Below are 27897 nucleotides of genomic sequence, written 5' to 3' on the forward strand. Positions count from 1 at the left end.
AGTGCAACTTTTTGTAGATAATACAAGAAGGTTAACATAACTCCTGTCCCAACACCTTTTAATACAGTTGAATGGATAAAAACATGGATACAAACACATGGATATAGGTATCACTGAAGCAGTGTGACATAAAATAACATCTATATATACAACACTCCTCTGCAAATAGCAAATGTAAAGTAGAAGATACCCAACAAATCATTTTGTTTATCTTGCTATCATTTCTTAATCTATAACGTCTCCCTCCCATGTATCCATGCAAGGAAGCAGTATCAGCTGCCCGACTAGAGGGTAGCTCCCTCCCTTGGGTTACTTTTTTTTTTTTTTTTTTGTAGAGACAGAGTCTCACTCTGTCGCCCAGGCTGGAGTGCTGGAGTACAGTGGTGCAATCTCAGCTCACTGCAACCTCCACCTCCCGAGTTCAAGCAATTCTCCTGCCTCTGCCTCCCAAGTAGCCGTGACTACAGGGGTATGCCGCCACACCTGGCTAATTTCTTTTGTATTTTAGTAGAGACAGGGTTTCACCATGTTGCCCAGGCTGGTCTCAAACTCCTGAGCTCAGGCAATCTGCCCGCCTCTGCCTCCCAAAGTGCTAGGATTACAGGCGTGAGCCACCATACCCGGCCACCCTTGGGTTACTTGAGACCCTACTTTCATTTGGATCTGAGCTGTCCTACCCACTCACTGCAATCTGGCTTTTCCTTCTTTGAGTATAAAGTCGATACGGGATGGCTCGCCTACAGCTTCAGTGTTTGAAGTAAAGAAAGCTTTATGCAGATTCTGGCTTTTAATGGGTCTCCTCTGACAGTAGAAAGATTCAAACCACAGCCAATTCCAAGAACCCTTCTAAGAACAGAGACAGAGTCACTTCAAAGGATCTGACTTGCTATACCTAAATATAATTCATGGTGCTTTTCCTATGACACACCATAATATTTTGTCCAAAAATCTTGCAACATGTTATTAACTTTGAAGAAAGAATAAAAGCAGCCACTTTAGAGACTGGAGACACTCAAGCACTCATCTATTCATAAAGTTTCTACACAGCTGAAGAAGTTTGCATCAAGTGGACAAAAAATAGTACAGAAAACCTAAATACAGAAAAATTCAGAAAACTCCATCTCCTAGAAAGCAGGGCAAGGCTGGGCACGGTGGCTCACTCCTGTAATCCCAGCACTTTGGGAGGCCAAGGTGGGTGGATCATTTGAGGTCAGGAGTTCGAGACCAGCCTGGCCAACATGGTGGAACCCGTCTCTACTAAAAATACAAAAATTAGCCAGGCGTGGTGGCACATGCCTGTAATCCCAGCTACTCAGGAGGCTGAGGCAGGAGAACTGCTTGAACCCGGGAGGCGGAGGTTGCAGTGAGCCGAGATCGCACCACTGCACTCCATCCTGGGCGAAAGAGCAAGACTTTGTCTCAAAAACAAAAAAAAAAGAAAGCAAGTTAAACGGACTCAGTTAAAGACCTCACTGAATGTAGGAGAATCAATGGGAAACAACGTAAAGCCTTCTGCTAGGGCATAAATAGGAATCCGTCTATGTAATCAAGAAATTACTTTGCCTCCTGATCTAAATGCTTGCCTCTAGTCTAGGGCTCAGAAAAAGGCCTGGTTATTTGAACTGGTTGTCAATCAAGGTCCCCTTCATTTTCGCTTTCTTGGCTTCCAATTCAGCCTAGAAAGAAAAAAAAAGCATATGTCTTGATACATGACATGAAATTATTTTCCTTCCTTATTCTAACCAACCCAAACACTCTCCCTTAATGTTCATTTAGTGTACAAACTAGAATCATGGTTCCCAAATCATTATATACCTCTAACATCTACTTTCCAACCTTTCTGATGTTATAGCACAGACACAAAAAATGCTATTTGTAGGCAAAATGGGCAAAAAGACAAGGCTGTGGCCACAGGAAATCAGCACAGGGATTCCAGCAGCCCCAGCGCCCCCCACGGGCTGAGGGAACCAATACTGTGGCATACCAGTATGCTATTCTTGGCAGAACAGGAAGAACATCATTCTACAACAGTGCTACTTAAAGTTATATGGTCTATGAACTATTTGTTATTGGTCCACGCAAAATATGTACAAAAATGGATAGTAAGCATTTAGAAGCTTTTATAGCAATTTGACACAATAGTAATTTTTAAAATCTGATAAAAATTGAGACAATTCATTTTTATTGTATTTTATAAATTACAAATCTGTTCATGGAAATTTGAAAAAAGGAAAGCAGTGGTCTTTCTGCCTTTGAAAGGCTGAGAAGCACTGTTCTAAACGACTATGGCAAGGTAAAGCAGCTCCCAGGACCCACCACTTCTGTCACCAAAAACTCACTACAGACACAAAGAGACTGGTATACCTTTGGATGAGACACCAACATAGTGATATCTGATTTTGATGAAATATTTTAAGTAATTGTCAAAAAAAAAAAATATATAGGCACCATCATACACAGATCCATATGCTGTAAGATGAGCCCATGAATAGTGCAGAAAACCACCAGTGCTTTAAGAAGCAATGACCAGCCCCAATCCTGGTACTACCAAGGTAGCCCTATCATGTGCCATTACATCCTGGGACAACGTCCAGAAACCCTGACCTTTAACTCCTGATCTTGGACCACAAGAAGCAGATTAAAATATCATCCTGGCCTGGCGTGGTGGCTCACGCCTGAAATCCCAGCACTTTGGGAGCCCGAGGCGGGCGGATCACCTGAGGTCAGGAGTTCGAGACCAGCCTGGCCAACATGGTGAAACCCCATCTCTACTAAAAATACAAAAATTAGCCAGGCGTGGTGGCACGTGCCTGTAGTCCCAGCTACTCAGGAGGCTGAGGCAGGAGAATCCCTTGAACCCGGGAGGTGGAGGTTGCAGTGAGCTGAGACCACGCCACGGCACTCCAGCCTAGGCGACAAAGTGAGATTCCAGCTCCAAAATAAATAAATAAATAAAATAAAAATAAAATACAGAAAATAAAATATCATCCTAGTTAGGGCTATAACAAGTATCATCATTTAAGGCCTAGATCCTGGGGTCACTACTACAGAGTAGGGTATACTGACAGTCACAGACCAGGGTTATAAAACTGGCAGCCAACTACTCTAAAACCTCCCAACAGATTTCCTAAAAGATTTCCCTGCCTGCTGAAAGGTCTTTCAGACCAAGACATCCAAATGATAGGGCCCCAGCACCTTGCTACCCCTTGCTACTCACCAGCTCTTGTAGTCGCCTCTTGCTCATGCCTTTGCGCTCCAGCTGTTTTTCAATCACTTTGGCATTCTGTGCATATGAGTCAGCAACTTCCCTCTGAAGGAAAAAAGGAGCATCCTTAAACCGGAAGTCTCACCAAGGAATAACAACAAAGACGTTAAGTCATAATGTATACTACTCAAATCATGAAATCATGACTAAAATGGCAGGACTCTGTTCCTTTTCCATTCTCCATCTTTTCAGTAATCCAGGAGCACTTAGGGTATTTTGTTTGATTGTTTGTTTGTTTGTTTTGAGACAGAGACTGACTCTGTTGCCCAGGCTGGAGTGCAGTAGCACAATCTTGGCTCACTGCAACCTCCACCTCCTGGGTTCAAGTGATTCTTCAGTAGCATTTACGTTTTAACCAAAACATATGTAAAACAGCAGATGACATCTTGCCATCAATATCGTTATACTGAAGAACCATAAAGGTAATTGCTACTACTACTGAGGACAGACTCACAAACCACGAGTTGGGCTGGAAGGAAACTGAAATCTTTCAGTCCAGTAGTTTCTCAAATTAAGAGGATGAGGACTTTGCCCTCTAAGGCATCTCTAAAAATAGCATGGGGGAAAAAATCACTGATCTCATCCAACTCCTTCGTTTTCATTTTACAGATGTCCCTGAGATTCAAGGAAACAGGAACTGGCTCATTGTCAGAGTTTCTTTTCTTTTCTTTTTTTTTTTTTTTTTTTGAGACAGAGACCTGCTCTGTCCCCAGGCTGGAGTGCAGTGGCGCAATCTCGGCTCACTGAAGCCTCCACCTCCCGGGTTCAAGCGATTCTCATGCCTCAGCCTCCCGAGTAGCTGGGATTACAGGCGCTCACCAACACGCCCGGCTAATTTTTTGTATTTTTAGTAGAAACGGGGTTTCACCATGTTGGCCAGGCTGGTCTTGGTCTCCTGACCTTATGATCCGCCCGTCTCGGTCTCCCAAACTGCTGGGATTACAGGCATGAGCCACCACGCCCAGCCCATAGTTTCTTACCAGCAGAGCAGGGTCTAAAAGTGAAGTCTCTAATATTTCCACTACTCCAAGGCTCCCGCTCTAGAGTCCCCTTTCCTCGTACCCTTCTCCCCAAATTCCAGTTTCCTTAAGACCAGAGACACTTACAGCCTCAATCTCCTCTTCCTCTTCATCAATGGTAGACACGGTGACAGAACTGAACTTGCCCATGTCTTTGGTCCGTTTGGTCATCATCACCTGGAGTGGCAGGCAAGAAGAAGTCAGTCCGGTTCACCAAAACAGGATCCATGAGCCGTGAGTGTGTGCGCACACGCCTGTGTGAGGGGCTGTGGGTATTGGGGGAAACACTACCTCTTTAGGACAGGATGACCTATTTAAAAGTGCCAATGTTTTTATTTACATATTTTTCTAACATTTGCCATCAAAGGCTCTTATTTTTTTTTAATTTACTTTATTTTTTTGAAATAGCGTCTCACTCTACTGCCCAGGCTGGAATACAGTGGCACAATCATAGCTCACTGCAACCTCAAACTCCTGGGCTCAAGTGATCTTCCTGCCTCAACCTCCTACGTAGCTAGGATTACAGGCACATGCCCCCACGCCTGGCTAATTTTACATTTTTGTAGAGACTGGGTCTCGCAAAAAAAAAAAAAAAAAAAAAAAAAAAAAAAGAAGGACAGAAGGTATAAAAAAGCATCCTTAACGCTTAACGTCTCAGGCTTGTATCCAACTCCTGGCCTCAGGCAATCCTCCTGCCTCGGCCTCCCAAAGTGCTAGGATTACAGGCGAGAGACACTATGCATGGTCCATCATGGGTTCTTAAAATTTATTTTTAATTACTTTTTTTTTTTTGAGATGGAGTCTCACTCTTGTTGCCCAGCCTGAAGGGCAATGGTGCGATCTCGGCTCCGTAACCTCCGCCTCCTGGGTTCAAGCGATTCTCCTGCCTCAGCCTCCTGAGTAGCTGGGATTACAGGCATGCACCACCATGCCCAGCTAATATTGTATTTTTAGTAGAGACGGGGTTTCTCCATGTTTGTCAGGCCGGTCTCGAACTCCTGACCTCAGGTGATCCGCCCACCTCGGCCTCCCAAAGTGCTGGGATTACAGGAGTGAGCCACTGCACCCGGCCAATTAATTTTTTTTAAGAGACAGGGTCTTACTGTCACCCAGGCTGGAGTGCAGTGGCACAATCATAGCTGACTGTAACCTCAAACTCCTGGGCTAAAGTGATCCTCCCACCTCAGTCTCCTGAATAGCTAGAACTATAGGTGAATACCATCACACCCAGCCAATTTACTTTTTTTTGTAGAGATAGGGTCTCGCCATGCTGCCCAGGCTGGTCTCAAACTCCTGGCCTCAAGTGATCCTCCCACTTCTGCCTCCCAAAGTGCTGGGATTACAGGCATGAGCCACCATGCCCAGCTTGGAATATATTTTTTAATTAGCCTAATTCATTGTTTTTAATTGTTCAAAAAAAACATTTGTAAAATAACACATGATATCTCTCCATAAAAAGAAGAAAATTTGAAGGAAATTAATGTGAGTAAAAACCATACAATTTCTAACCTTACTCATGAGGCAACTGTAGGAAAGAGAGAACACATAACAGGTGTTACAATTACGTAGCATCTGTTTATACACAAAAATGGCACCCGATTAATAAAGAATGCATCCATATACATGCTTGAGGGGATGAATACCCCATTTTCCATGATGTGATTACACATTGCATACCTGTATCAAAATATCTCATGTACCCCATAAATATGTGCATCTATATACCCCCCAAATCGTTTTTAACTTTTAAAAAATAAAAATAAAGTATAAGAATATATCCATAAAGAAAAAAGAAAAAGAAATAAAATAAGAAAAAGACAAAAAAAGCAAAAGAAATAAAAAGAATACATCCATAAAGAGCAGTTTCTCATCACTATAATCTTATTTCAAAACATGAGCTAAATCTAGAGCTATATTAAGCAGTCTCTCCTTCAATGGTAATTACCTTCTTAGGAGGCTCTTGTTTCTGAGTATATATGTTCGTTTTCCCAAAGCCCTGGCCAAACTTGACTACTGCTCCATCCACAATGAAGGTAACAGGAGCATTCTTTGGCTGGGATTGGTAGAAGAGCGGCAGTCCACACCTGCAATGACACAGTGAATTTCTGCGAGGTCTCATAATCCAAATTCCCAAAACAGCAATTTGCAAAGTGTGCTTAGACTCTGGGAATATTTCTGTTTGTGGCATAAACTAATGACTGGCTCTTCTCAGTGTTTCCCAAAACTACCTCTACCTGATAAGAATCACTTAGGCCGGGCGTGGTGGCTCACGCCTGTAATCTCAGCACTTTGGGAGGCCGAAGCAGGTGGATCACCTGAGATCAGGAGTTCAAGACCAGCCTGGCCAACATGGCAAAACCCCATCTCTACTCAAAATACAAAAATTAGCCAGGCATGGTGGCAGGTGCCTGTAATCCCAGCTACTCAGGAGGTTGACACAGGAGAATTGCTTGAACCCGGGAGGTGGAGGTTGCAGTGAGTGGAAATCACGCCACTGCACTCCAGCCTGGGCAACAAGAGCAAGACTCTGTCTCAAAAAAAAAAATTCATTTTTCTGGCCAGCTGGTCAAAGATACAACTTTGACTAGCCTCTTTGGGGAACATATTGGTATTTGTGCATAGTTGAAGTCTGAAGGCAGTTGATATTATAAGGATAAAGACATAATGGGGGTCGGACGAGGTGGCTCAGGCCTGTAATCCCAGCAGTTTTGGAGGCTGAGGTGGGCGGATGAACTCAGGTCAGGAGTTCGAGACCAGCCTGACCAACATGTCGAAACCCTGTCTCTACTAAAAATACAAAAATTAGCCAGGCATGGTGGCATGTGCCTGTAATCCCAGCTACTAGAGAGGCTGAGGCAGGAGAATCACTTAAACCCAGGAGGCAGAGGTTGCGGTGACCTGAGATTGCACCACTGCACTCCAGCCTGGGCGACAGAGCAAGACTCTGTCTCAAAAAAAAAAAAAAAAAAGACATAATGGAGAGTTGTATCCAAATAATTATTTTCCTAACACATTATGCCTCTACTTGCCTATGCTTGGAGAAACCCACATCGTTAATACTTACTTTGCACATTTCTTCCGGTACTGTCGTTCAATGCCTTCAGGTCTGCACAGAAAATGGAAGTTAAAAAATAAAAAGATATGAACAAATCTCATTATGTATCAACCTTACTATCCCATTTCTTCAAATGCTAAGAGGCCCTTTCAAAAGTTTTCATTTGGGGGCCAGGCACGGTGGCTCACGCCTGTAATCACAGCACTCTGGGAGGCTGAGGCGGGCGGATCACCTGAGGTCAGGAGTTCGAGACCAGCCTCAACATGGGGAAACCCCGTCTCTACTAAAAATACAAAATTAGCCGGGCGCAGTGGTGCATGCCTATAATCTCAGCTACTCGGGAGGCTGAGGCAGGAGAATTGCTTGAACCTGGGAGGCGGAGGTTGCGGTGAGCCGAGAGCCAGCCATTGCACTCCAGCCTGGGCAACAAGAGTGAAACTCCGTCTCAAAAAAAAAAAAAGTTTTCATTTCATAGGTCAACTCATTGGTTCAACATTCCTCCCTTCCTGCAACAAACATTTATGGAGCCCCTGATACAGGTCAGGTATCTCCCTGACAAAGGAAGAGGAAGAGGAGGAGCAGTGTAGTCATAATCATAGGTAGCAATAGTAGTTGTAGTAATAACAACAACAATAATAGCGGCAACCACTTATAAACCCTTTACTATGTGCCAAGAGCTATTCTAAAGTATATATGTATTAACTCGGCTGGGCACGGTGGCTCACGCCTGCAATCCTAGCACTTTGGGAGGCCTAGGTGGAGGGATCATTTGAGGTAAGGAGTTCGAGACTATCCTGGCCAACATGGGGAAACCCCGTCTCTACTAAAAATATAAAAATTAGCTGGGCGTGGTGGCGGATGCCTGTAATCCCAGCTACTCAGGAGGCTGAGGCAGGAGAATCACCTGAACCTGGAAGGCAGAGGCTGCAGTGAGCCGAGTTCACGCCACTGCACTCCAGCCTGGGTGACGGAACGAGACTCCATCTCAAAAAAAAAAAAAAAAAAAAAAAGTATACATGTATTAACTCATTTAATCCTTACAACAACTCTGTGAGATATGTCATATTATTATTCCCACTTTATGAATGAAGAACCTAGGCCCACAGAGTTTACATGGCTTGCCCAAAGTCGTGGAGCTAGGAAGCAGAGGTTGAATTTAAGCCCAGGCAGTCAAGCTCAAGAGCCCACGCAATACCACCTTAGACACCAAGTCATATACACAAGGACTCAATTCCACCCACATGGCTGTTTAACAGAAACCTGGGACTCATCCTTGATTCTTCTCTTCCCCTCATCTCCCACACTTACTTCATCAGCAAATTCTATGGATTTTTATCTCCAAGAAAAGACCTTGAATCTGTCTGCTTGTCTCCACGTTCCTGCCACTATCTTAGCCTACACCACCATTATCAACTCCCTGGACGACTGTAACAACAGGTCCTGACTGGTCTCCTCACTTCCCCTCCCCTTGTTTCAACTATGTAATAGGCAATATATGCATATGGTATACATAAGAGTATAAAACAAAAAATATCTTCCCTACTCATCCTCCACCCACCCAGTTCCCTTCCCCAGAGGCAAATACTGTTTCTGGTTTCTTCTGTTCATCCTAGAGATAGCTGATGCATATATAAGCAAAGAACTCTGACTGGTACATAAAGAAAATATTTTTTTTCCTTTTTTAGACAAATGTACGCTGTTCTCTACTTTTGTTCACTTAAAAATATAACTTGGTTAAATATATATATATATTCCATATCAATAGATAAAGAGTTACTTCATTCTTTACAAGGACCGCATTGTATTCCTTTGTATAGATGAACCAAAATGTCTTTTACGTGTTGGACAAATTCCTAGAAGTGTGTACATTTTAAATTCTGGTAGATGCTGCCAAATTTCTCTCTATAGAAGTTGAACCAATTTAGACTCACACTACCAATATACTGAGAGTTCCTGTTTCCCTACAGTCTCACCAACACTGGATGCCGTTAAATTGCATCACTGCCATTCTCACATGTGAAAAATGGAATCTTTTAATTTGTATTTCTTTTTTTAGGAGTAAAGTTACACATCTTTTCATATATTTAATAGTCATTTGCATTTTCTTTGTTTTGAACTGTTAGTTCATGTCCTTTGTTTATTCAGTTACCTTTTAATCTTATATTGAGGAAACTTGCAATAATTAAGGGGCCTTGTTTATTCTCTAGTTTGTCATTTGTCTTTGACTTTTTCCATCATGTGGAAATTTTAGGTTTTTCTGTGGTCAAACCAATCTTCTTTTCTCACATAATAATTCATACAATTCAATAGCAAATAAATAAATAACCTGATTTTTTAAATGGGCAATGGACCTGAACAGACATTTCTCCAAGACATACAAATGGCCAACAGGTATATGAAAAGACTAATCATCAGGGAAATGCAAATCAATACCATAATGAGGGCCGGACGTGGTAGCTCACACCTGTAATGCCAGCACTTTGGGAGGCCGAGGCGGGCAGATCACTTGAGGCCAGCAGTTCAAGACCAGCCTGGCCAACATGGTAAAACCCCGTCTCTACTAAAAATACAAAAATTAGCTGGGTGTTGTGACACATGCCTGTAATCCCAGCTACTTGGGAGGCTGACAGGATAATCGCTTGAACCTGGGAGGCAGAGGTTGCAGTGAGCCAAGATTGTGTCACTGCACTCCGGCCTGGACAACAGAGCAAGACCCTGTCTCAAACAAACGAACAAACAAACAAACAAAAAAACCATAATGAGATATCCTCTCATTCCAGTTAGAATGGCTATTATCAAAAAGACAAGGCTAGGTGCAGTGGCTCACGCCTGTAATCCCAGCACTGTGGGAGGCCGAGGCAGGCGGATCACAAGGTCAGGAGATCAAGACCATCCTGGCCAACACGGTGAAACCCCATCTCTACTAAGATACAAAAAATTAGCCAGGCATGGTGGCATGCGCCTGTAGTCCCAGCTACTAGGGAGGATGAGGCAGGGGAATCACTTGAACCCGGGAGGTAGAGGTTGCAGTGAACCGAGACTGCACCACTGCACTCCAGCCTGGTGACAGAGTAAGACTCTGTCTCAAAAGAAAAAAAAAAAAAAGACAAAAATTAAATGTTAGGGAGGATGTGGAGAAAAGGGAACCCTTATACACTGCTAGTGAAAATGTAAATTAGTACAGCCATTATGGAACACAGTATGGGAGATTCCTCAGAAAATTATAGAACTACCCTATGAGCCAGCAATCCCACTTCTTGGTATATATCCAAAGGAAATGAGTTCAGTATCTCAAAGAGATATGTGCACTCTCATGCTCATTGCAGCATTATTCACAACAGCCAAGATACGGAAGCAACCTAAATGTCTATCAATGGCTAAATGGATAAAGAAAAGGTGGCACGCACGCACACATGCACACACAACAGAACATTATTCAACCTTATGAAAAGAAGGAAATCCTGCCATTTGTGATAATATGGATGGACTTGGAGGACATTATGCTAAATGAAATAAGCCAAACACAGAAAGACAAATACTACATGATCTCACTTGTTTGTGGAATCCAAAATAGTCAAACTCATAGAAGCAGAGAGTAGAATGGTGATTGCCAGGGGCTGAAGGTGGAGGAAATGGGAGGTTGTTGTCCAACGGATATAAAGTTTCTGTTATGCAAGATGAGTAAGTTTTGGAGATCTAATGTACAGCATCATAACTATAGTTAACAATACTGTATTGTACATTCTAAATTTTTTAAGTATCCTCACTACCTACACACACAAAGAAAATGGTAACTGTGAGGTGATAGATACATTAATGAGCTTAATTGTGGTGATCATTTCACAGTGTATATGTATATCAAAATATCAAGCTGTATCCCTTAAACATATACAATTTTTGTCAATTATACCTCAATAAAGCTAAAAAAATTAACACATCATATTGATAGAAGGAAAGAGAAAAACATAATCATTTCAATAGACACATAGAAAAAGCACTTGACAAAAGTCAAAACCCCTTCAATATACTAAGAATAGAAGGGAACTTCCTCTACCTAATAAAGGGCATCTCTGAAAAACCCCCATCTGTTTACCCACGTCTTAGTGCATTTTCTGTTACTGTAACATAATACCACAGACTGGATAATTTATAAATAAAAGAGATTGATTTCTCACAGTTCTGAAAGCTGGGAAGCATAAGAGCATGGCTCCGGCACTGGGCAAGGGCCTTCGTGCTGCATCATAACATGGCAGAAGGGCAAGTAAGTATGAGAAAGCTCGGTTTTAAAACAAAGCCGCTCCTGCAATAACAGACCTACTCACATGACAGCAACGTTAATCCATGCATAACAGCAGAGCCTCATTAATCCATTCATAGGGCAGACAGATTGTTTCCAACACATGAACTTTTGGGGAACACATTCAAATCATAGCACCACATAAACTAACATCATACTTAATAGTGAAAGACTGAAAGCTTTCCCCCTAAAATCAGGAACAAGATAAAGATGCCACTCTCACTACTTCTATTCAACACCTAGAATAAATTTAACAAAAGAAGTGCAAGAAATGTCCACTGAAAACTAAAAAGTATTACCAAAAGAAATTAAAGAAGACCTAAATAAATGTAAACACATTTTGATGTTCACAGATTGGAAGACTTAATATTGTTAAGGTGGCAATATTCCTCGAATGAATTTCCAGATTCAACACAATCCCTTTCAAAATCCCAGCTGGCTTTTTCACAGAAATTTAAGCTGATCCTAAAATTAATATGCAATTGGAAGAAATCCAGTAGAGCCAAAGCAATCTTGAAAAAACAAGAACAAAGTTGGAGAACTCACACTTCCCAATTTCAAAATTGACTAAAAAGCTATAGTAATAAAGACAGGGTGATACTGGTATAAGGACAGACATACAGGTCAATGGAATAGAACTGAGAGTCTAAAATAAACCCATACATATATGGTTAACTGATTTTCAACAAGGGTGCCAAGACCATTAAGGGGGAAAAACTCAGTCTTTTTAACAAAAGGTCCTGGGAAAACTAGATAGCCACATGCAAAAGGATGAATTTAGCCCCCTACCTCATGCTATATACAAAAATTAACTCAAAATGAATGAAAGACCTAAATGTAAGAAGTAAAATTATAAAACTCTTGGAAGAAAACATAGCTGCAAATCTTCATATGCTTGGATTAGGCAAACATTTCTTCTTTTATTTTTGAAACAGATTTGGGCTGTGTCACCCAGTCTGGAGTACAGTGGCACAATCTTGGCTGGCTCACTACAACCTCCACCTACCAGGTTCAAGCGATTCTCTCCTACCTCAGCCCCGAGCAGCTGAGACTACAGGTGTGCACCACCACATATGGTTAATTTTTGTGTTTTTAGTAGACATGGGGTTTCGCCATGTTGGCCAGGCTAGTTTTAAACTCCTGGCCTCAAATGATTCACCCACCTCGGCCTCCCAAAGTGCTAGGATTACAAGCATGAGCCACCACGCCTGGCCATTTCTTAGATATGATGCCTAAAGCACAAGCAATGGAAGAAAAAAATCAGATATATGGGATGATAAAAATTTAAAACTTGCGTGCTTCAAAGAATATCATCAAAAAAGTGAGAAAACAATTCACAGGATGAAAGAAAATATTTGCAAATCATATATATGATAAGGGACTAGTATGCATAACATAGAATTCTTACAACTCAACAACAGAAAGACAAATACACCAATTTAAAAATGGGGGCCAGGTGCGGCGGCTCACACCTGTAATCCCAGCACTCTGGGAGGCCAAGGCAGGTGGATCACCTGAGGTCAGGAGCTCAAGACCAGCCTGACCAACATGGTGAAACTCCATCTCTACTAAATACAAAAAATTAGCCGGGCATGGTGGTACGTGCCTGTAATCCCAGCTACTTGGGAGGCTGAGGCAGGAGAATCGCTTGAACCCGGGAGGTGGAGATCGTAGTGAACCGAAATTGCAACACTGCATTCCAGCCTGGGCAACAAGAGCAAAACTCCGTCTCAAAAAAAAAAAAAGAATTTCTACTTCCTCTGTTTCCCCTGTCCTTCCTAAGGTTCCCCTCCAACTTAACTGGCCAGGGCAGAGATGAGGGAGGAACGAGGAAGGGGGCAGGCAGGCAGTACAACTGAGGCAGATGGTTTATTGGTGAATGCCAGCTGTTTGGGAAAAACTCTGTCAACCTGGGTTTTTCCTCTGATCTCACACCACAACAACAACCTTCAACACAGAAGAAGACTTCTGTGGCCAAATGTGTGTGGGGTTTTCCCCACACTCCAATAAATGGATGCCAGCTAGGTGTCCTCCAATTCAGTTCTGACACTGTCTACTCGGACACAGCGTCAGATACCACAGGTTGACGGCTTGGTCCCCAAGACCGGCCACCAACCAGATACCAGTCGCAAGTCCAGGCTTCCAAAACTTTTTTTTTTTTTTTTTTAAGACTGAGTCTCACTCTGTGACCCAGATTGGAGTGCAGTGGCACATCTCGGCTCATTGCAACCTCCGCCTCCCAGGTTCAAGCGATTCTCCTGCCTCAGCCTCCTGAGGACTACAGGTGCGCACCACCACGCCCAGCTAATTTTTTGTATTTTTAGTAGACATGGGGTTTCACTGTGTTGGTCAGGATGGTCTCGATCTCCAGACCTCATGATCCACCTGCCTCAGGCTCCCAAAGTGCTGGGATTATAGGCATAAGCCACCGCACCTGGCTGCCCGGCTAATTTTTGCAACTTTTTTGTAGAGACAGGGTTTCGCCATGTTGGTCAGGCTGGTCTCGAACCCCTAACCTCAAGTGATCTGCCCACTTCGGCCTCCCAAAGTGCTAGGATTACAGGCGTGAGCCGCCATGCCTAGCCAGGCCTCCAGAACTTCTGACCAACTAGCTTCAAGTTGGGGTTCCCATGACCCCCTCTTTGGGTTCGATTACTTTGCTAGTGCAGCTCACAGAACTCAGGGAAATAGTTAATGTTTACCAGTTAACTACAGAGGATATCACAAAGGATACAGAGAAGAGATGCGCAGGGTGAGGTAAGGGGCAAGGGGCGTGGAGCTTCCATGCCCTCCCTGGACACGCCACCCTTCAGGAACCTCCACATATTCGGCCATCCAGAAGCTTCCCAAACCCTGTCCTCCTGGGTTGTTATGGAAGCTTTGTTACAGAGGCATGATTGACAACCATGTAGAAATGTGATTGGACAAAAAGCACATGATCTAAACCCAGCAAGGCCTGTCTGTTCAGACTTTTCTTGGCCTCTGTGCAGCATTCCTTTCTCTAGGGCAGAGGTGTCCAATCTTTTGCACAATCTTGCAAACATACTAAAACCACTGAATCATACACTTTAAAATGGTGACTTTTATGGTATGTAGACTATAACTCAATTTAAAAGAAACTAAATCTCGGCTGGGTGTGGTGGCTCACGCCTGTAATCCCAGCACTTTGGGAGGCTGAGGTGGGCAGATCACCTGAGGTCAGGAGTTCAAGACCAGCCTGGCCAACATGGTGAAACCCTGTCTCTACAAAAATTACCCAGGTATGATGGCGGGTGCCTGTAATCCCAGCTACTCAGGAGGCTGAGGTGGAAGAATTGCTTGAACCTGGGAGGCGGAGGTTACAGTGAAAGGAGATCGCGCCGTTGCACTCCAGCCTATGTAACAGAGTGAGACTCTGTCTCAAAAAAAAAAAAAAAAATGGAAAACAGAAACGAAATCTCTGAGGGTAAAGCTGAGGCATTCGCATTAAAACAAACAAACAAACAAAAAACTCCTCCAGATGATTCCGGCACACAGCAAAGTTTGAGAATCACTTTGCTAAGGTGTACGTGAAAAGCAGAATTTCTAAGGCACACATTATATGCATCTTTAGCTATACTGGATGTTGCCAAAGTACTTTCCAAAGTCATTATAACTATTTGTGGTCTTTCTGGTACTGTAGGAGACTTCCAGTTGCTCTTTGACAACACATGTATTATTTTCCCAATTGAAGGATAAGGAAATTGGGGGCCTAAAAGATTACTTGCCCAAAGTCACAAAGTGGTACTGCTTGGGATATAACTATACAGACTGTGCTGACCATCATCTTTAATGTTCTGCCTCTCCATTTACAAGTATTACTTATGTCAAAGGTGCTCCAATTCATTGACATCACTGGACCAGGACACTAATAATATTTTTGGTTCTATATACCCTCTCTGGTCCCACTGGGACTAAATTCAACCCCATACTGAAGGGAGAGATTCACCATACAGAGAATGAACTTCCCCTAGAATCCTGAAGTCGGCCAATCCCGTAAGTTCAAGCTTTCAAAACACATAGAAATATCAAATAAATGGGGCCGCATATTTCTCAATGAGTTAATCTTCAAGTACCAATGACAAACTGGATTTTGTCAAGTTTATAAAAATGTATCTATTTCTAACTATGTGCCAAGAAGCAGGCAAGATGTCTGTCCTAAGGGTTTCAGAAAAATAAGGCAAGGTTCCTGCTCTCAAAAAGTTCATCTTATTGAAACAGTGAGACTTTAATGTAAATGAGGTAAGAATTTCAAGTGGTATGACTATAAAGAAGTGATTAATATGAGCTAGATGTTTGGGATAATTGACCTTGATTTTCTTTCCTATCCTGAATCTCAAGGAATATATGAGATAGGGAAGACTCTGTGACCAAAAACAAAACAAAACATTCTCGGCCGGGCACGGTGGCTCACGCCTGTAATCCCAGCACTTTGGTAGGCCAAGGCGGGTGGATCATTTAAGGTCAGGAGTTCGAGACCAGCCTGGCCAACACAGTGAAACCCCGTCTCTACTAAAAATACAAAAATTAGCCAGGCATGGTGGTGCATGCCTGTAATCCCAGCTACTCGGGAAGCTGAGGCAGAAGAATCACTTGAACCCAGGAGGTGGAGGTTGCAGTGAGCCAAGATTGCGCCACTGCACTCCAGCCTGGGCAACAGAGTGAGACTTCATCTCAAGAAAAAAAAAATTCTCCATTCTGGCTGTGGTAGCTAGCCTCTAAGGTGGCCCCCAATGATCCTTGTCCCTGGTACTAACACCCTTGTATAGTCACCTCCCACAATGAATAACGCTGACTTGTGACACCAAAAGGACATCACAGAAACAACTGTGTGTGCCTTCTGAGTCATAGCCATAAAACACATTGTGGCTTTTGCCTTGCTCTCCTGAATTACTTACATTGTGGGAAGCCAGCTGCCATGTCATGAGGATACTCAAGCAGCCTTATGGAAAGATCCCTGTGTTGAGAAACTGAGGCTTCTTGCCAACAGTTAGCACTCAACTGCCTACCATATGAGACACCTTGGAAGATGACTCTCCAGCCCTAATCAAGATTTCAGGCCAGGCACGGTGGCTCACACCTGTAATCCCAGCATTTTGGGAGGAAAAGGCAGGGGGATTGCTTGAGCCTAGGAGTTCAAGAACAGCCTGGGCAACATAGGAAGACCCTGTTTTTACAAAAAAAATTAAAAATTAGCCAGGCATGGTGGCACATGCCTATGGTCGCAGCTACTCAGGAGGCTGAGGTGGGAGGATCACTTGAGCCCAGGAGATCGAGACTGCAGTGAGCTGTGATTGTGCCACTGCACTCTAGCCTGCGTGACAGAGTGAGACCCTGCCTCAAAAAAAAAAAGACTTCAGATGACTGTTTACATAGTCATCTTCTTAATCGCAGCTTCATGAGAGACCAGAATCACCTAGCTAAGCTTGCTCTTGAATTCCTGACCCACAGAAAATACATAAAATGATAAATGTTTGTTCTTTAAAAAAAAAAAAAAAATCAAGAGAGTACCAGAAGATGAAGATGGACAGATCATAGAGCGCATTCAGGCTTACATTTTTATTCAGCCAACTAGGAGTGTTTTCCTTGTACTCCACAATGATCCCTAAATGAAATCAGATGGGGAGGAGGGAGGAGTCCTTAATGGATTGGGCTAGACTCCTCCCCACTCAGAGCAGCTTTCTGCTTATCAGTCTTATTTATTTATACTTCTGGGTAAGAATTTAATTAAAGAAAGGATTTTTCATCTAAAAATGTTTCAAAGGCATTGCTATAAGTGATGAAGGGTCACTAACAGATTTGAAGCAGGTGACTGACATAATGTGTATTTCAGATAATTCAAGCAGTAGAGGATAGACTGGAGGAGAGCAAAACTAGAGACCAAAAGACCAGGTAAGAGGCCACTTCAGTAGTCTAAGTAAGTGATTTTGGGTACTGAAATAACGGCAGTGCAGCAGGGCTGAACAGGAGGCAGCAGCCACAAAAGAGATTAGAAGGCAGAATCGACAGTACATGGTGAGTGACTAGATGTATGCAGGGGATGATGGTGGGATGGTGGGGACAGATGAGACAAAGAGAGACTGACTCCTAGATTTCTGGCTGGGGCCACTGCGTGAATCCTGGTGTCATCATAGGAAGAAGGAAAAGAAGGACTAGCATTTGGCTAATAGTAATAGAGACCTGACTGCAATGGCTTCAACAAAAGAGCTTGTTCTCTCATGTAACATCAGGAGGAAGGCAGTTCTGAGCACTGGTTGAGACCCAAGGATAGCAGGGCAAAGGCTCTGCAATTCTTGTGGCCTCTCCTTCCCAGTTCCAGGCTGGCTGCTAGTGTTCCAATTATCATGTCCATTTCCCAAGAAGCAGGATGGAATAAGGATAAAGGGTAAAAAAGGCTTGAAGTCACCCATCAGCTGACATCTACTTCCATCTCTTTTGCTTGGCCAAAGCTAAGTCATATTCAGAATCTTAGTTGTTGGGGGGAAGGGGACTGGAATATGCACCCTAACTTTACAGACACTCGTGTATAGGAGGGTGTAGCAGAAGAGTGTCAGAGTACGCCTGTAATCCCAGCACTTTGGGAGGCCGAAGTGGGCGGATCACGAGGTCAGGAGATCGAGACTGTCCCGGCTAACACAGTGAAAACCCGTCTCTACTAAAAATACAAAAAATTAGCCGGGCGTGGTTGCAGGCACCTGTAGTCCCAGCTACTCAGGAGGCTGAGGCAGGAGAATGGCCTGAACCTGGGAGGCGGAGCTTGCAGTGAGCTGAGATCGCGCCACTGCACTCCAGCCTGGGTGACAGAGCGAGACTCCGTCTCAAAAAAAAAAAAAAAAAGAAGAGTGTCGGAGTGGTACTGAGTGAATCGATCTGTGGTACTGTCCACAGTAGAGAAATGATAAGTTTGGCCTTCATCATGTTGGATCTGAAAAGTGGGACATCAGGTGAAGAAGTAGAGTAGGCAACTGGCTATACAGTTCTGGGACACAGGAAGGCACAGTAGGCAGATTTAGATTTTATCATCAGCATAAAAGTGTAACTAATGCCATGTAAGGTGACAAGAATGCCCAAGGAAGGCATAAAGAGAGTGGAGACAAAAGCAAGGTCAGAACCGCATGGAATACCAATACTTGAGGGGCAGGCAGAAGAAAAAGAATCCAAAGGATTGAGAAGGCCAAAGAAGGAGAAGGAGGCTCACAAGAGCAGCTTCACATGGTGAAACCCTGTCTCTACTAAAAATACAAAAATTAGCCAGGCGTAGTGGTGCACAACCGTAATCCCAGCTACATGGGAGGCTGAGGCAGGAGGATCACTTGAACCCAGGAGGCAGCGGTTGCAGTGAGCTGAGATCGCATCGCTGCACTCCAGCTTGGGTGACAGAGCGAGACTCTATCTCAAAAAAAAAAAAAAAAAGAAAAGAAAAGAGAGAAAGAAAACATGTAGCTAGATGTCAGCCTATAGCTTTTTCTGGTTCAACACTAAAGTTTCATAAGGGCAGGATTCTTTGCTGTTTACTGGTTGTACTGGGTTAGATAGTGACCCTTAAAAATTCACATTCTGGCCGGGCACAGTGGCTCATGCCTGTGATCCCAGCACTTTGGGAGGCCGAGGTGGGAGGATCACTTGAGTCCAAGAGTTTGAGACCAGCCTGGCCAACATGGTGAAACCCCATCTCTACTAAAAACACAAAAACTAGCCAGGCATGGTAGCACACACCATCTCAAAAAAAAAAAAAAAGAAAAAAGAAAAAAAAATCCACATCCATCCAGGAACCTCAGAATGTGACCTTATTTGGAAATAGTGATGTTGCAGACATAATTAGTTAAGTTAAAATGATGTCATACTGGAGGAGGATGGGCCCTTAATCCAATATGATTGGTGCCCTTATAAGAAAAGAACAGGCAAAGGGAGAATGCCATGTGACGATACAAGCACTAACTGGAGTGATGCATTTACAATACAAGCCAAGGAATGCCAAGGATTGCTGGTAAACGCCAAAAACCAGGAATGAGGCAAGGAAGGATTCTCCCCTACAATCTTGAGAGCATGGACTTACCAACACCTTGATTTCAGACTTCTAGCCTCCACAACTATTAAACAATTTCTCTTGTTTTAGGCCACTCAGTTTGTAGTACTTTATTTTTTTTTTATTTTTTGAGACAGTGCCTCACTCTGTTGCCCAGGCTGGAGTACAGTGGCACAATCTCAGCTCACTGCAACCTCTGCCTCCCCATACAAGCAATTCTCCTATCCCAGCCTCCCGAGTAGCTGGGATTACAGGCACACGCGCCACCATGCCCAACTAATTTTTGTATTTTTAGTAGAGATGGGGTTTCACTACGTTGGCCAGCCTGGTCTCGAACTCCTGGTCTCAAGTGATCCACCCACCTCAGCATCTCAAAGTGTTGGGATTACAGGCGTGAGCCACCACACCCAGGCTGTAGTACTTTACTATGGCAGCTCTAGAAAACTAATACACTGGCGGCCGGGCACAATGGCTCACGTCTGTAATCCCAGCACTTTGGGAGGCCGAGGCAGGCAGACCACGAGGTCAGGAGATCGAGGCCATCCTGGCTAACACGGTGAAACCCCATCTCTACTAAAAATATTAAAAAAAATTAGCCGGGCGTGGTTGTGGGCGCCTGTAGTCCCAGCTACTCAGGAGGCTGAGGCAGGAGAATGGCGTGAACCTGGGAGGCAGAGCTTGCAGTGAGCCGAGATCGCGCCACTGTACTCCAGCCTGGGTGACAGAGCGAGACTCCGTCTCCAAAAAAAAGAAAACTAATACACTGGTATATATTCCAGACTTCTAGGATAGTACCTGGAACATAGTAGGAGCTCAGTAAATGAAATATTTGTTGCATGAATGGATGGATTTTTTAATTCCCTAGGATTGACCTTTCCATGACTTCTAGCACCTGCTGCTGACCGTCCCCTAGCCACACCCCCACACACTTCTTGATACTCTCTCCTGTTTTCTGCATCACCAGGTTCTTCTGGTTCTGTTCCAATTCTTTTGTCTGCCTTTTAAATATTCAGTCCTATCTGCTTGCTCCACACTCTGTAATTTTATCCCTTCCCAGGTTTCAATTTCTCATATATACCAAACTCCCAAATCTAAAACAGAGCTAACCACATCACACCCCTGCTTAAAAAACAGAGATAGGCCGGGCGCAGTGGCTCACCCCTCTAATCCCAGCACTTTGGGAGGCAGAGGCAGGTGGATCGCCTGAGGCCAGAAGTTCGAGACCAGCCTGGCCAACATAGTGAAATCCCATCTCTACTAAAAATACAAAAAATTAGCCAGGCGTGGTGGCAGGTGCCTGAAATCCCAGCTACTCAGGACGCTGAGGCAGGAGAATCGCTTGAACCTGGGAGGCGGAGGTTGCAGGGAGCCAAGATCACACCATTGCACTCCAGCCTGGGCAACAAGAGCGAAACTCCGTCAAAAAAAAAAAAAAAAAACGGAGATGGCTCTTCATTGCCTACAGATTAAGGCCAAACTTGTCCACTTCAGCACTTTACTCTGTCCTCACCCTAGTATGCATGATACCGTTCCTGTAAAGTAACCTGTGCTCCAGTCACAAACGACAATTCAGGTTTCTAAAGCACACCATGTTTGATGCTTTTAATGCTTCCATATTCCTTCCACTTGGAATGCTCTTCATTCCCTTCATCTACTTGGTGAAATCCTAGTTCAGGCTAAACACAAATGCCATCATCTTTTGAAGCCTTTCCTGGCCACCATTCAGGACAAATGACCCACTCCCACCTGTCTTTCCTTTCGTTCAGAAGACCAGTATTTTTTCCTATCACAATAGGAGTCATTCCCTCAAAGTCATGAGCTCTTTAATGGTAAAAATCATACCTTATTCATCATCACAGATCCAGTACCTAGCTCAGTGCCTGGCACACGGTATGCTCCACAAGATTACAGGTTGAATGAACTCATTCAAACCTGTAAATTGTAAACAAACTACAGCTATCAAATGGCAATGGAGGGGCCGGGCACAGTGGCTTATGCCTGTAATCCCAGCACTTTGGGAGGCCAAGGAGAGAGGATCACTTGAGGCCAGGAGTTCAAGACCAGCCTGGCCGACATGGTGAAACCACGTCTCTACTAAAAATACAAAAATTAGCTGGGCGTGGTGGCGCACGCCTGTCATCCCAGCTACTGGGGAGGCTGAGGCAAGAGAGTTGCTTGAATCTGGGAGGTGGAGGTTGCGGTAAGCTGAGGTCACACCACTGCACTCCAGCCTGAGCAACAGAGTGAGTGAGACTCCATCTCAATTAAAAAAAAAAAAGCAATGGAATCACATGTGAGCACCATTTCAACAAAGCACAATAAAGATATTACTACATTAACAGAAGTTAGAAAACCACCACAAATGTCAAAGTATTGGGACCAACTGACCTGTTCAACAATAGATGTGATATTTATATTATTCAGAAACAGACGCCAACACAATAGGGAAATCCTAAACAGGGAGCATCAACCTCTTACCTCCGCAGATACATAGTCTCCTCATCTTCTGTGTTACAAAACTTATGGGCATGTTTGGCAGCATCAATCACACGGGACCGGTCCCGGGGCCTCATGGGCAATTTCTCTAACTGGCAGTCTGAAGGAATGGAGAGATTTGGTCACTAGAGTCATGGCAAAATATAGCAAATGAGTCACTGCAAAATATCCTGAGAAGTTTTGAGTGGGATCCCTAGCACTAGAATTTTCTAGTACAATTACTATGCTTATTGAAACCTATTATTGAATGTTCCAACTAAAAATGACTTGCTATCAGGAGACCTTGGTATTTGGTCCCAGCTCTCTTACTACCCTGGTGATCTTTGGCAAATCACTTCCTCCTTTGGAGACTTTTGCCTCATTTGAAAGATGAGTTAGATGATATTATCTCAAAAGTCCTTCCCAGTACTGCAATTCAGGTTTCTGTAAGTATTTCTGTGATCATAGTACACTTGGTTTGTGTTATAATGCATTAGAATCAGGAGACACAATCAAGCATACTGGAATGCCTACGAGGAAGCACTGGGAAAAGTGGGTATGTGCTAAGAAAAGGAGAGAGGCTGGGCGTGGTGGCATGCACCTATAGTCCCAGCCACTCAGAAGAATGAGGCAGGGCGATTGCTTGAGACCAGGAGTGCAATGCTGTAGTGTTCCATGATTGTTCCTGTGAACAGCCACTGTACTCCTGCCTGGGCAACACAGCAAGACCCTGTCTATGTTTTACAAAAAAAAAAAAAAAAAAAAAAAGAGGCCAGGCGAGGTGGCTCATGCCTGTAATCCCAGCACTTTGGGAGGTCAAGACGGGCAGATCACCTGAGGTTAGTAGTTCAAGACCAGCCTGGCCCAGCTACTTGGGAGGCTGAGGTGAGAGAATTGCTTGAACCCAGGAGGTGGAGGTTGCAGTGAGCCAATATCGTGCCATTGCACTCCAGCCTGGGCAACAGAGCGAGACTCCGTCAAAAAAAAAAAAAAAAAAGGAAGAGAGAGAGTGATTATATAGTATACAAATGATCCATCCTAGTTGGAGGAATTTTAATCTGAAAACAATGAAAACACAGTAAACAAATTAGGTACAGTTGTAAAGCAGATTGAAAATTGATATAATGGGCCGGGTGCGGTGGCTCACGCTTGTAATCCAGCACTTTGGGAGGCTGAGGTGGCAGGTGGATCACCTGAGGTCAGAAGTTCGAGACCAGCCTGGCCAACATATAGCGAAACCATCTCTACTAAAACATACAAAAATTAGCAGGGCGTGGTGGCACACACCTGTAGTCCCAGCTAGTTGGGAAGCTGAGGCAGGAGAATCGCTTGAACCCAGGAGGCAGAGGGTTGCAGTGAGCTGGGATCACACCACTGCACTCCTGCCTGAGCAACAGAGGAAAACTCCGTCTCTCAAAAGAAAAAAAAGAAAAAAAAAAGAAAATTTATATAATGCAAATTAAGCACCTAAAGGATCACAGAGAAAGTCAAGTGGTCAGAGTAATTCAAGATGAATAGAGGAGGTGAAGAGAGGAGTTAGAGAACACTAGGCAGTTTACATGTCAGCTCATTTACTCTTCACAATGAATGGTTAAAATAGAGATTTGTTGTTCCTATTTTAAAGATGAAGGAACTGAGGTTAGAAAGGGTAAGAGATATACCATGCATCTAATAAGAAGCAGAACAAGAATTCAGACCCAACTCTAAGTGATTCAAAAGCACATGCTGTTTCCACCACACCTCCTTACCAAGAATTAATTTCTTCGATAAATACGTGAGGGCCCTCTAGGTAGCAGGCACTGTTCTAACACTGTGCTGAAGATTCAGCAAACAACAAAGCAGATAAAGTCTCCGCCCTGGCCGGGCACGGTGGCTCACGCCTGTAATCCCAGCACTTTGGGAAGCCAAGACAGGTGGATCACCTGAGGTCAGGAGTTCGAGACCAGCCTGGCCAACATGGTGAAACCCCGTCTCTCCTAAAAATACAAAAATTAACCGGGTGCGGTTGCTCACGTCTGTAATCCCAGCACTTTGGGAGGCCGAGGCTGGCGGATCACCTGAGGTCGGGAGTTTGAGACCGGCCTGACCAACATGGAGAAACCCTGTCTCTACTAAAAAAATACAAAATTAGCTGAGCATGGTGGTGCACGCCTGTAATCCCAGCTACTCGGGAGGCTGAGGCAGGAGAATCGCTTGAACCCAGGAGACGGAGGGTGCAGTGAGCCGAGATGGTGCCATTGCACTCCAGCCTGGGCAACAAGAGCGAAATTCCGTCTCAAAAAAAAAAAAAAAAAAATTAGCCAGACATGGTGGCAGGTGCCTGTAATCCCAGCTACTCGGGAGGCTGACGCAGGAGAATCACTTGAACCTGGGAGGCAGAGGTTGCAGTGAGGTGAGATCGCACCATTGCACTCCAGCCTGGGCTACAAGAGCTACACACTGTTTCAAAAAAAAAAAAAAGTCCCGGCCCTGATGAAGCTTACATTCTAGTGGAAGAGGCAACATATTTTAAAATAATTATAATATGATTTTGGGTAATGATAAGTGCTAAATATTAAGCAGGGTAAGAGGACAAAGTGACAGGGATGCTGTTTTAGATAAGGTAATCAGGGAAGGGTTCTCTAAGGAAATTACATTTTAGCAGAGACCTGAATGAAGTAAGGGAGGGATTGAGGGAAAAGTTTTTGGGGCAGAAGAAATACCAATTAAAAAGGCACTGGGGGGCAGGAACACTTTTGACATGATGGAGAAAAAGCAAAAAGGCCACTGTGGCTGAAGTGCGATGAGCAAGAGGAAGACTGTTAGGGGATGAAGCCTGAGAGGTAGCCACAGGCCTGATCAAGGGTCTTGGTATGGATGGACTTTGGTTTTATTCTCAGTGTTATATGAAACCATTGGTTTTGAACAGGACTCTGGCTACTATGTGGAAAAGAGTGGAAGCAACGAGAGCAAGAGACTATTGTGCCAATCCAGGTGAAAGATGGTAGTAGCTTGGACTACAGTGTTAGAAGTGGAGGTGGTAGGCCGGCCGCGGTGGCTCATGCCTGTAATCCCAGCACTTTGGGAGGCCTAGGTGGGTGGATCACTTGAGGTCAGGAGTTCAAGACCAGCCTGGCCAACATGGTGAAACCCCGTCTCTACTAAAAATACAAAATTAGCCGGGCGTGGTGGCACATGCCTGTAATCCCAGCTACTAGGGAGGTTGAGGCAGGAGAATCGCTTGAACCTGGGAGGTAGAAGTTGCAGTGAGCCGAGATCGCACCACTGCACTCCAGCCTGGGCAAGAAGAGCGAAACTCCATCTCAAAAAAAAAAAAGAAAAAAAAAAAAACTAGCCGGGCCTGGTGGCGCACACTACTTGGGAGGCTGAGGCAGGAGAATCGCTTGAACCTGGGAGGCGGAAGTTGCAGTGAGCTGAGACCGCGCCGCAGCACTCCAGCCTGGGTGACAGAGTGAGACTCCCTCTGTCTCAAAAAGAAAAAGGAATGGAGGTGGTAAGAAGCAGTCAGATCCTGCATACATTTTCACGAAAGCACCTGCAGGATTTCCTGATGGACTGGACAGATGTAAGGTACGTGACAGACAGAAGTCAAGACTGATTCCAGGTTTTGGTCTGAGATACTGGATGAATAGTTGTACTACTGACTGCAATAGGGATGACTATAAGAGGAGCAATTGGAGAGCGGGTGTAGAGGGTCATGAACTCAATTTTCAGCACGATATATTTGAGAGGCCCATTAGACATTCAAGTGGAGTAGGCAATTGGAGTCTCAGGAGAGGTGCAGGTTAAAGATGAACATCTGGGAGTTACCAGCATGTCAGTTGTATTTAAAGCTTGGGAATGAATGAGATCACCTAGGGGGTGGGTACAGAGTGAGAATAGGTGAGAGTACTGAGCTATAGTGCCTTGGAATGCCTAAAAGTCTGAGAGAGAAAAGGGAGCCAGACAAGAAGGGGAAAAATCTAAGGCTGGGCGCGGTGGCTCACGCCTGTAATCCCAGCACCTTGGGAGGCCGAGGCGGGTGGATCACGAGGTCAGGAGTTCGAGACCAGCCTGGCCAACGTAGTGAAACCCCCGTCTCTACTAAAAACACAAAAATTAGCCGGGCGTGGTGGCGGGCGCCTGTAATCCCAGCTACTCGGGAGGCTGAGGCAGGAGAATCACTTGAATCCGGGAGGCAGAGCTTGCAGTGAGCCGAGATTGCACCATTGCACTCCAGCCTGGGCAGCAGAGTGAGACTCCATCTCAAAAAAAAAAAAGGGGGGGGGGGAAATACGAGGTAGGAGGAAAATCAAGTGAGTATGGAGTCTTGGAAGCAAATAAAAAACATGTTGCAAAAGGAATGAAATGATTACCTCTGTCAAATGCCACTGAAAGAATTAAAATGAACATTGATAACTGACCACTAGAACTGTTAACATGGAGCCAAATACGGTTAAGATGATGAGGTGGGAAGGAAAGCCTACCTGAAGTGAGGTCAGGAGAGAATGAGAAGTCAGGATGCAGAGACAGCCAATATAGGCAACTCTTTTGAGAAGCTTTGCTATAAAAGAAGCAACGAAATGGGGTTATAGCTGGAGGGGAATACAGGATCAAGGGAGGGTTTTATTTTCGTTTGCTGTGAGGTAAGAGCAACTGCAGCATCTTGGTATCCAGCAGAAACGTTATAAAGCTTCTAGAGGCAGTAGTTTTTGAAGACAGTGGATTAAGAGGGAAATACAATATGTTTGTGTTTCTATTTTTGTTCTCCTGAAGGAGTTTAGTTTTGAGGAAGGTCTGGATACAGAGTCACAAGGCTAAACAAAAAGCAGGAAAAAAAAAATGCCCTGGAGTGGGGCGGGGATGCGTAGGGAGGATTTAGTCGGAGAGAGAAAACCCACCAATCTTCGTTGAGAAGTGGCTCCCAGATCACAGCCAGAGGAAATTCGCCTTCAAGAACCCGAAGTCTGGCTCCTTGCAGACGCCCCCGCAGTTCCCGGCTACTCACCCAGCACTAGGACCATCTGGCCGCACAAACAGTAGTAAACATGGAGGGGCTTCTCGCCGTCGTCATATTCCTCCCGGTCCCGAGTGTCAGAGCAGACTACTGACCGAGACACTACTTTCGGCATCGTTCCCAAGAGCAATCTGAAAACTCTACGCCAAGAAGAGGGTCGCCCCGAAATGACGTCACGAGTGCGCCTTGCACCTTTTCCTTGTGGCTACGCTGGTCACGTGTTAGCAGAAGTCTTATAAACTTCCGGGCTGTCCTATCAGGCTAAGATATACGGGAGTGCGCCTACCTACTTTGTCTTGGCCAAGTTAGCTGGGACTCCTGTGATCTGGGAGTCACTTCTCAATGAAGATTGGTGGGCTTTCTCACAACACCCTTAATATTATATAAATTCTTTACATTTCTATAACGCATGCATTTATATGTATATATACACATATGTATATATAAGACCAGCTAAATAAAGGATTATGCATTATATAGTTTATATTATATATATATATATGATACTGATTTGGGTGTGTTTCTAAATATGATTTTGATTTTAATGACTATTCCAGATGAGTACATAATTTTTTAGGTATCTTATTTTTTAGTTGATATAATTCACGTAACATAAAATTCACCCTTTTAAAATGTGTAATTGGGTGTTTTTTAGTGTATTCACAAAGTTGTGTAACCATCACCACTAATTCCAGAACATTTCCATCATCTCAAAAAGAAATCTCATACCCATTAGTAGTCACCAC

The 27897-nt window shown here is 44.1% G+C and overlaps 1 protein-coding gene across 2 annotated transcripts; it reads right to left on the bottom strand.

Annotated features, from left to right (window-relative positions):
• Positions 1-41: 41 nt before the first annotated feature.
• Positions 42-27334, bottom strand: STEEP1 (STING1 ER exit protein 1). 2 transcript variants are annotated; one of them, XM_016943955.3, is made up of 7 exons: positions 27143-27334; positions 22159-22276; positions 7349-7390; positions 6230-6368; positions 4372-4461; positions 3218-3310; positions 42-1676 (listed from the first exon to the last, which is right to left on the bottom strand). In XM_016943955.3, exons 1-7 carry the CDS (start codon positions 27264-27266, stop codon positions 1614-1616), a joined length of 669 nt encoding a protein of 222 aa, XP_016799444.1. In that variant the 5' UTR covers positions 27267-27334; the 3' UTR covers positions 42-1613. The 2 variants fall into 2 exon arrangements, with proteins under 2 accessions (XP_016799444.1, XP_016799445.1); XM_016943956.3 differs by having other exon boundaries at positions 27036-27320.
• Positions 27335-27897: the final 563 nt, after the last annotated feature.

The sequence above is a fragment of the Pan troglodytes genome, chromosome X (assembly GCF_028858775.2).
Source record: "Pan troglodytes isolate AG18354 chromosome X, NHGRI_mPanTro3-v2.0_pri, whole genome shotgun sequence".
Lineage (NCBI taxonomy): Eukaryota > Metazoa > Chordata > Mammalia > Primates > Hominidae > Pan > Pan troglodytes.